This window comes from Bombus impatiens, unplaced genomic scaffold (genome assembly GCF_000188095.3).
Source record: "Bombus impatiens unplaced genomic scaffold, BIMP_2.2 scf_0673, whole genome shotgun sequence".
NCBI lineage: Eukaryota > Metazoa > Arthropoda > Insecta > Hymenoptera > Apidae > Bombus > Bombus impatiens.
In genome coordinates, this window is record NT_177092.1 from 440,547 (window position 1) to 451,710 (window position 11,164).

Below are 11,164 nucleotides of genomic sequence, written 5' to 3' on the forward strand. Positions count from 1 at the left end.
GATCAATCGAAACTCGATAAAAAAATTGTTGCTATACTCCTTTGAAATGTTAAACAACTTTGATCTGATTTCTGTGCGTGCCAATTTGATTTTATATGGCTCAATTAAAAAGTATAATGCCATTGCGTGCTGTAATTCTTTTTATCATTAAACTAAGGTGTAGAAGAGTAGAACACCTGCAAATTATGAAAGCAATGAAAATTCTTTGAATACATGTATGTAACAATAACACAAAACATTATCGAGGAGATACATATGAGGAGGCGCCAGAGTTTATATTAACATAATAAATATTTCAGATTTTATAGAATAAAAAATCTTGTGCTTCAATGTAACAAATATGCAGCACGCCATGTTGCAAAACAAATAATTAGTGCTAGAATTAATGGGTAATTATTTTTTTTTCTTAGTATTCTTCTTTCAATAGACTTTAGTTCAACAATACTCAGAAGTTCTTTATCATGAGCAATAAAACAAATACAAAGGATACATTAAATTTTATACTGTTTTTATTATTTTATTAACATGAATTATTATCAATGAGACGAAGAGGACGAAATAAACTAAAAATAAATTCGCTTTGGAATTTTCCAATTAAAGTTAATTATGTTAAAATACTTTAAGATATCTTATATCGCAAACTTGACTATCTCTTTACAAACTCCAATACAAATTGCGATAATCTTGAATCATTGTATTATCATTACCAGAACGTGATGAATATTTAATTACAAAAATATAAATTGGTAACACACGATAGTAATCGAATTATTCACATGAATGATGTATAATACAACGTCCGTTATCATTAACACTAAAATATCCGATAATGTGAGTTCCTGAATGAATAATCTCAATGTAATCTAGTAATTGACTTCTACATCTTCGTACGCTCAATTACCTATGGAAATTGTCAAGTACCATAAAAGATCCATCCATTTAATTTAATCTCATAGGGTAGCTTCGAAAAGAGTGACACGTGAAAGGCAGGAGTTTGCAATTTGGACTGGCCTTGCATACCTTCCAACAAGTCATATCGTTCTATATTGCATATTAAAACAGTTTAGTCTTTCTCTTGGATTCTACCGGAAGCCTCTGCACCACCCGCAATGTTTCCGCTCTAAATCGCATTCGTATCTGGCAGCTAAGAGGTTGAAATAATTCAGTACATTCTCTCTGATATGATTTTGAATTGAAAAAATTGTCTCCTTTCATTTACGTAAATAAAGTTTTATTTATTAGTTTAGAGTAGAAAAAAATTCTATTTAATAATTTGGAATAAAATTTATCTTGCAAATAGAACTGTACATAAAAGTATAATTATTTATAATGTAAACAATATATGAGTACTTGTATAATTTTCCTTGCATTATTATTATACAAAATATTTCTATAATGAATATTCTATTTCGATTTTTGCCCTGTATGTAACTGTACCCCAGACAATTTTTTATGAATCACTCCGTATATGATTACATCATATGGAGAACCTTCTCCTGAAAGAAGACACATTCTCCATGAAATTTAATATCAACTTGGAAATAACTGACCTATTTGAATAAGCTTTCTCATAATATAAATTTAGCAACAATGTATTGACTAACTTTACACGTACAGGCACTAAAGATGCATAAAATATGTATTTCCATCGAAACAAAAATTATGTCTAAAAATACTTTATTTATGCTTTCCATTAATGTTGCGTTTATGAAAATATAAAATTCAACATGTATAGAAATACATACTTAACACTTAATAAATACTTTAATAAATACAATAGTTTCTACCAATTTTCTACAAAATTACATTTTACTGTAAAGATAACTGCATTAGTAAATTTAAATTAGTAAATTTCCATACCTTTCTATAAAATTCCATAATCTTATACCTTACTATCACGCCTATCCCACAAAATCCATCAAATAAAGTAAATTTAATAATAAAATCGTACAGTGATAAATATAGCTTGATCCCTAATAAGTTAAACAGCTTTCTGAAGGCGAAGGTGGTGCCCTGGCGCCAATTGTACAGATCAACTGACACAATTCAGCCAGTTAAAAGAGGCCGAAAGGAATCAGCGCACTTGCTTTTTCCTCGGTGGACACACGAAATTGACCGGCCAATCTCCCTTTCACCGGTTGGCATTGAGAACGCGGCATACAGACAGGTCATCGGTAAAATGAAGTCGCGCGAAAGAGTATGTAATCTGGGTCGTTGGCGGGCAATTATTGTGATTCTTAATCGCGAGGTGCACGCCCGCTGGAAGTCGAGCTTTAAATTGCAACGAATGGAATCTTTCGACGAACCTTGAAAACGCAATTTTATTATTCCTGGGAAGAGAAGACACAGCGGGTCATTTCTGCCTTTCTTACCAACACGTAATACGATTACGGGTTATTATAATTCATACGAGGGATGTGGATGGGTTACTCAGAGATTTACGTGGGAATTGTGATTGAGGTCGATCATTGTTCGAGAATAGCGATTACGGGGCAATTTAGAAAAATAGACGTTGATGTATTGAAGTTAATTGTTTCATGCTAATTCTTAATATTGCTGCCTTTCTACAAATGAATTTCATTTTCAATTACACTTTGAAACGAGTTAAGCATATTGTAAAACTTATATAGGGTATGATATAGTATTTATTATAAAGATTCACGTGGTATTTTATGATTTCGATTTATATTATTGCTTTGTATTCATTAATTAAGCGGTTAGATATATATGCTTACGTAAGTACTTATACGTATTGAAGATTCATGGCTTTTATATAAAAGAAAGTTAATCTATATAAATTGTCCGTTTATTCCAAATTGGGAGTTCTTAATTATTTTCAGACGATAGTACGAAATGATATGAGGAATTTAAGAATGTGACTACGTTTAATTTCTATAACGTTCGCTCTGTTGTTGATTGTGGACAATATATTCGAGAAGAAAAGATGTTCTATTTATCACAACATAAAACTATTCATCGCAACGAAATATAAAAGGAAGAGACTCTTTGAACATCTTATTCAAAAAACGAAATTATGACAGTTATCGCAAAAGAGATTGCATCATTAAAAAAAAAGTAAAACATATTACCTACTTAAAACGTTACATAAACTGGCGAGAAGAAATTAACAAGGTGAAATTCGACAATCGCTATATAAAGGAAATTATATAAAAATGATTACTCTCATTAAACTATCATTATACAGTCTACATATTCATTACATCCTTTCCATTTACAGTGAATCCAAAAAGTACTTGCACATTCAATGAATCATCTTTTGTTTAAGGAAGTCTCAGTTCTTAAAATTAAAATTACATTAGTGTACTCAATTACTCAAAGTGTTATTAAAACACTTTTAAGCTTTAACAAACCTGATATATCTATATCCAATTAATCAGTACACATATGCCAAAGCAAAAGCAACGGATATAAGAAAATATTTCTCCAACCTCCTCTATATATTTAAATGCATAACAAATGCATGGAGAAAAAAAGTTATTATTCTCACGCAATTAATGTAAAACGAATTTGCTTTTAAAAATTCACAATAGCTCGCCTTTAGTTCTTACGATAGTCTGCGTTACATTTTAGATTAGCAACGAGGATTCGTACGACTTTCTAGCAACAACGATAAACAAATTAATTTTCACGAGAGGCTTAAACACCAGAAACTTAATTATTGGAAATTATACGTTCGGGAGAAATTACGGAAGCGAGTCGTCAGGTATACAAAATATATCGATCAACCGCAAATCTAACGAGCAGCGTGCCAATAGAAAGTTACAAAACGCCGATCGACCGCTAATTTTACGGCGGAAACCAAGGCGGTCAGTTGCGCATTTCGCAAAAGTCAAGTGAAAACGACGAGTATCAAGCTCGGTATTAAAAGCCGAGCTTTGTCTTGCCGAATCGCGATTTGACCTTGCGTTCGGTCAGTTTCAAGGTGACAACCGACAGAACCGATGCTCTCTTTTTCCCTTTCCCTTATCAATGTCGCGAAAATTTTTACTCCAAGGAATTCCAAAAATACCAGGATCCTTTTGCACCAATATAATGTGAGAACTATATGTAATGAAATAATTTAGTAAATTATGTACAGTTTTACGAAATTTTTATTGGATCTAATTAGGTTCCATTTCTTTATATCAATTCATGAAAATATAAAACATGAACATCGTAGTAAATAAGAAATAATAGTGAATTTGCGTATCATTTGTAAAGTTTTAGAAAACAAACGCGTACGATACAATATAATAAAAAAAGGTATGCTTCTTTCTCTTACATGGGCAATTTTTGTATTATTAGATTATTATTATTTATTTTATTTATTATTATTTATTATTATTATATTTATTATTATTATTTATTATTATATTATTATTATTTATTATTAGATTATTATTATTTATTATCTTCAAATCCTCTATTTCTCAGTAGCCGATAACTAGGTTAAAGACACGTTCTACACATCTTTACTCGACCAAGTTTACCATCGCATCGTTATTACTGGAGAAGCAACACGTGCGCTTTGACACGTGATGTTAGCTATCGAATTGATTATATGAACGTTACTTCATTGGCGTAATTATTCTTACAAGATCGAAAGTATCGTTACAGGCAGTACTATAATTAAGGATTAAACGCGTGCTAGCTAGTTGATTCTGTCTCATTTCATTCCATAAATGTATAACTAGTCTACGATCCACGATCAAGCACAGTCTCTTATTCGCTATTAGCCAAAACGATGTCATAATCATTTAACCGATTATATAAATTACGGAAAATCGTTAAAAATTTATAAAATTAATACATCAATCAAAGTAATCATAAAATGAGGAACCATTAAAACGGTAAAGCAATAGATAGTAAATAGAATGAACTATTACGAGAATAGATGCTATGTTTTAGTGAGATTTTATTTTAGCTCTGTAACAATGTAGTCTGAATGTAATTCAGTAAATCATCAAATGTAGCAGATACCTATCATAAAATTCACATCTTAAATGTCATCTTGCGTAACATAATTGTTAATACCTATTTCGTATAAAAATTGGAAACGTCTACTTTTTGTATCTAATACTTGTTTTCATTTTATTCGCTGTCAAAGGATTAACATTCTGTTATTTTTAGGGTATTGTAAAAATTAAGTATTGCGCTATATAGTCTACGAATTTTGTGTAAATTTTTCATACGATTATCGCTTTAAACTCTATTATTTAACGCTTCTCTTGCGTTTCAACGCCTCAAATAATAGATTTCCAAATTGACATCAAGTCATTACGTTAATGAATGAAAACTCTTAATTTAACAATCGCGATGTTTAAATATATTTTCTAATTTCCAGAGACTTCCATTGGTTAATTGTAAGTCATTATAAAGCGACAACTGACTAGGCAACACTGCTTCTAACGGTAGTGCTTGAATGACATTTGAACTTTGAAATTTTTTCACTTAAAGAAAGCTGAAGGATAAATAATTATTGTCTTCAGTGAATTACATGCTAAGTATATATACGTAAGAGACAATATATTTACCACTACTATTCTATTCCATTCTTAAACAGTTCTAAATTATGTAGTGTGTGCTTAAAATATAATACCCAACTATACTATATCATTAAAAGAACAAATAAATCAATAAGAAATTTAAAAATAAATAATAATTAAATCTACTTTAAGATATTCTTTATATCAAAGTTACTTAAACCGTAAGTAAAAAGTTGTATACAAAAGAACGGCACCTCTTAAATAAAGAGCTGTTAAACTATAATTTCATTCTATGCATTCCTTTTTATGGAAAATCCGTATCAAATACGAAATTTTTAATATATTGTATAAAATAATTAGTAAGCTGCAGATATTTATGCAAATTCATATTTTAATATCATAGTGCATGCGTAACTGGAATTACAGGACTCAGAGAGTTAACGAACCAACATAGACAAAATTTCAAATTTCTCGCGGTGAAATATTTTTCACCCAGTATCGGAAAAATCCAGAATATATAGAAACATGAATAAATTTTGGTACCGGTATTCATGGTAAAAGTGCATTCGTTAAATTATTTCATTCAGTAGCTATAGGTATAATTTCTGTAGCGTGACCTCGATATCTACATCGCCACTTTTACATAATAATTTCACCTTAGAAACCCGCAGCTGAACAACTTCGTGTGTCGAATATTACTTTTGTGTTATTATTAATATCATATCGGAAGAAGGATTACAAACTTTGAAACTGCAATCGCATTATAAGATATTCATACCGGATATCCGTAAAATGTGTCGCAAACTAATACATATATTCATGCGTGAATAGCGACACATAATAAATTGTAGAAAGTTGGTTCACTAGAATTTAAAATAATTGCATTATAAATACTGTATTAAAATATTTATTAATACTAACCATTTATTAATCTAAAGCAAAAATATCGTTGAATGTGAAGTGCTCATAAGTAAAAAACCTCTGCTCAACTTCAAAATATAATATTTAAGTGATAAATATTTAATAAAAGGCTACAAATGATTATATAATACAAATTTCTATGCGTATTAACTATAAGATATATATCGTACTAATACAACAGAAAACTTACAGAATCAAGCAAACATTCTACGTTCTTATATCAACTTCCATTAAAATAAAAAGTTCCCGAATTTCGTGACTATATCGCGACGAAATACGCAGATTCCTAAAATTCCATTCTCGTAGAATTGTGAACTTAATTCATCGACAAACCATCGATAAACACCTTGAGCGTTTGAGACACTAAATTCGAAGTAGATATACCGATATCAGCCGTAATAAGACACATACGGTGACCGATCGTGCAGGAATCAGGCATACAGTGAAAGGTTTGAGACAGACAATAAAAATTGTTGAACGCTAGATCGGTAGTCCAATCGAGAACTTAAGAATGATTTTCAAGAGTGACGAGAAACCAGAACAACCTGCCGGGCAACGTGTCCCGTATACGAGTTACTGCAACGGTAATATAAGAGGACACTGGGACAAATTGGATCCATTCTCTCGCTCGAAAACCCGACGTCTAAACAGTCCTTGCCGCTTCTTATCTATGAACACCGACGCACCAAATAATTACAAGCTCCAATTAATTACTATGGTAGGCAGAAAACTGCGGACAGATAGATCCTTGCAAAAGTGAAATTTGAAGAGTCGCGTTAATTTTACAGAATTATAATTAATATTGAACACAAGAGCGTAACAAGTAAAAGAAAACAGTACATGAAATAAACACTATTTTACATAATATAGTTATGCAATACTAGTTAGAATCTTTAAAAATATTACATTCGGTACATAAAGCGAACAATGTTAAGAAAGCTTTCCCTCCTCCCTGTATATGATCAAATACTCAATTTTGACAAACTGAAGAACAATTCGAAAAAGTATCAGAAACCATAACCTCTACATGCTGTTGCTTTCCTTGACAAACATTATAATTCATAATGAGTAATAAAAAAATCTCAATTAATCAGTCTTCCTAAATGCAGAAAAATATGGAGAGACAGCGGAATGCAGTCCTTATTTAGCCGTATATAAAATACATATACGTGGCGTCAAAGTTGTTGATCGGTCCACGTTGCGATCGATTTTCCAGATTCTCGAGAACCGGGGCTAGTCTGGTGGGGAATATTTAGGGGATATAAGGTGCTGTAACGAGACAAGGCGGCCGTATATACAGGAGTCGAATAGATAGTGAAAGTCCCCCAGAGCTAACAGGAGTATAGAGGGCAAGAGGGGGGTAGGAACGGGGGACCCCAGTAAGGTATATGAGGGCCTCAGTTCGAGCAACCGCTGGTACTCTAGCCTCGCTGCCTACTTACATTCACACACACTAACACACCAACCACCTGGAACACAATGCGCACGGTCGCGACGGTACGTATTTAGTGCGTCACCATCGTCATCGTTTCTCGTTAACGAACCCTTCGAGGGCCAAGATTTTGACAAAGTTTCTTCTAAATCGCGTGCTCTCTACCGGTCATTGTAAATCATCGGCATCATCGTGACTATCGTTCGTCGCTTTATCATCTGCAAAAATTTCAATCTCGCGTGTGATGTGATCGTTTTTCATCGTGACGGAACTGTGCTTGTGATTTGTGCATTACTAGTGCACCGCGGCTGGATCTCGTAAAACCTTGACTCGTTAAAGCAGACAGAATAATTCGGCGACGTCTGGCAAGAGTTTGATAGATGTAGGGGATAGCTTATAGACCAGACACGTTGCTCGGCGGTTTCGTAAGGCGAGCGAAAGATAAATGTTAGTTCCGAGCAATCACTCGATCCAGACCTTTATGTGTGATCGACGTTCCGAACACGGGAGAAATCTGGTCGCCTCATGGTCGTAATTCGCGTAATTCGACGGAGATCGTTATTCGCTCGTAAAAATATCGCGTACCCGTTACAATTACCATTACGCAACTAATAGTCACCAACGACGTACAACCGCGTTACTACATTATAATTCGGAAGTACCTTTCGAGCGTTTTCCGCGCTACTCGAAAAATTATGAGAGCGTACGCGGGCGGTATCGATATTTTTTTGTCGCCTACTCGCTCGAAGAAAGACATTATATAATGAGCTACGCCGAACAGGAATACGAACAGTATGCGTGACGATAGTAAGCGTTTCTCGTTCGTGACCATTCGGGCAGAACTGCAGGAAGTGCGTTACGCAGATGGAAGCGGTAAAACTCGGCGAATGGCGTGTAATTTACGATGATCGATTTACCAATCGTGTACATCTCCACGGGGAGGAATAAATACAGGCAAAACACTCGCATTTATTGCTTGTCGCGCTCGCCTTCCGCCGATACAACAGCGATCAAGACTTTTACCGTGTATAACGAGTCGACGTCAAGAATCCGGTATCCTTCGAATGCGGTTATCTACTCGATGGTGGTGTAATAAAGTCACGTCTGGCGGTTAAGGTTCTGGTAACCCGGAGGGTCATGCATCACTGCATTTAGACCTTTCTGCGAACAATTACGGTTTATGAAGTCTCAGATTAACAGCTCTGTAATACTTTTCAGGATACTGACCGCATGAAGATTAAGTTTACGGTGGTATCGGCGTTGCTCGCTAGACACATCTCGACTATGCAATCATAAATTATGCGAAACACGAATTGCAAGCAAAAAACATTGGAAAATATTTCTATTACAGAATCTTTTTTAATAGACCATAGTTATCGATCGAATATCGTGCTGGTTAGACTGATTCGTTGAAACGAAAAGCGATTGTGTTATGGAGCAATTTACAATACTTGTGTAACAACATTTTTCCGCGAAATATAACCATATTCTAGGACGGAAAGTAATAGCGGAAGTAGTAGATGTTTCGATAATTGCAGTAATGATCTTTATGATCTACTTACGAGATACGAGTGATCGATTGGAAAGGCACGATTAAGAACGACGACGCCAATAATTTACTAACACTGTGTATATCTTTCGCATGTATTCTGTCATAAAACCACGGAATATTAAATAATCGAATAAAAATGAATTATATCGTAACGTTGCATTCTACAATCAATTACATCTTCGCACTACTTTCGATCAAACACAGCTTTTTACTTCTTCCAGGTACTATTACTGGTAGCTGCCATACTAGTTGTATCGGCTCAGCAATACCAGCAACCAGATGCCAACTACGTAGACGAATACTCAGCATACGAGTCTCCAAGACCGACTCATCCGACTCCCCGAAGTTATGCCGCTAATTCGGCGCCAAATCGGCAATCGGCTGGCCCCACAACCCCGAAACCAACCCCGGTGGCCATCCTGAAGCAGATCAACAGGCACAACGAGGACGGCTCGTATACGTACGGGTTCGAAGGCGCGGATGGGTCTTTTAAGATCGAGACGAAACTACCAACCGGAGAAGTGAAGGGTAAATACGGATTCGTCGATGACACCGGCAAAGTACGTGTAGTCGAATATGGAGCGAATCAATACGGTTTCCAACCCGCTGGCGAGGGTATCACGGTCGCACCACCGACTCTGGTCGACGACACTACCAGTAAGGAAGCTCTGCAAGCACAAAACTACCAAGAGGAGTACCAACAACCGGCTGCCAGACCTGCGCCACTTCGAGCAGTCGCGCCTGCGCCAGCACCTCGCCCTGCACCCCTTCAACAGATTCAATACGGACAGCCAGCTTACCAACAGCCCCAAACTCACACCGAAGCCGTCTATTCACCGCAACTGGCGCCCAGACAGCAGCCAAGTCTTCCGAAACCGCCAATTTTCACGCCTGCTGCTCCTCAATCTCCCCTCACTAAACAAACCACTCTCCTTCAACCTGAAGAACCAGCGCCGCCATCTCAATTGTATAATCAGGGACCAGCCCAGTTTGGCCCTGCTCCTGTTCAAGAACACCGTTCCCAGCCACAACCTCGTAGCCAAAGCGGCGGCATCCTTGATCAATTAGCTAGGGATTATGCTTTGCCACAGGGCGTCGCACCACCGTTGCACGACATCAGCTTCGGTTATTACTAGATCCTCTAGTCCCTCCCGTGTTCGTCAGGGTGGTTCCCGTGCGTTTTGATCTGTCCGTATTGTCTGAAGACGCGATGCTTCGATGGCGCACCCTTTTCGCCGTGATCGCGGCGTGGCCCATCGGTGACGATGGGTGGCACTGTGATTCGTACGTCGCGCGTCGATTATTACCGAAGAGAATATCGAGAATTTAAGGCACATTGCAATTGCAGCGAGGAAATTGAATCGAAATCGATAATTTGATTATTGTTTCTATTTTCTTCATTGATATCTTTTTTCTTTTTGTAAAATAAGAGAATAAGGTGAAGGTTCTTGAGTTTTTCTTCGGTAATAAACAAATCGTTGTCATGGCTGCCTACCGAGTCGAACTTTTGTTTCTTTCGATGAAGGTACGAATCCATTCTTGCCATTGGAATCAAATGTGATAAGCATGTTTGATGAAACGTGCAGTGGAAATGTAAAGAATGATCTCTAAGTATTTGTTCAGAATAATTATTAGTAACGAAACCTATATCGAATGGAATCATTTTATCTCTTTTTTAAACTTTATTTCTCCAATCAGGATCTTCTAAGGAGAGATTTCGAAAGGTCAAGGATTCTTTCATTTCCGTATCGCGAATAGACTTTTCACGTAAAA

General features: G+C 35.6%; 1 protein-coding gene across 1 annotated transcript; it reads left to right on the forward strand.

The window, feature by feature from the left end:
- Nucleotides 1-7,751: 7,751 nt before the first annotated feature.
- LOC100748703 (DNA translocase FtsK) lies at nt 7,752-11,164 on the forward strand. The gene is made up of 2 exons (XM_003492324.4): nt 7,752-7,904; nt 9,613-11,164. Exons 1-2 carry the CDS (start codon nt 7,887-7,889, stop codon nt 10,525-10,527), a joined length of 933 nt encoding a protein of 310 aa, XP_003492372.1. The 5' UTR covers nt 7,752-7,886; the 3' UTR covers nt 10,528-11,164.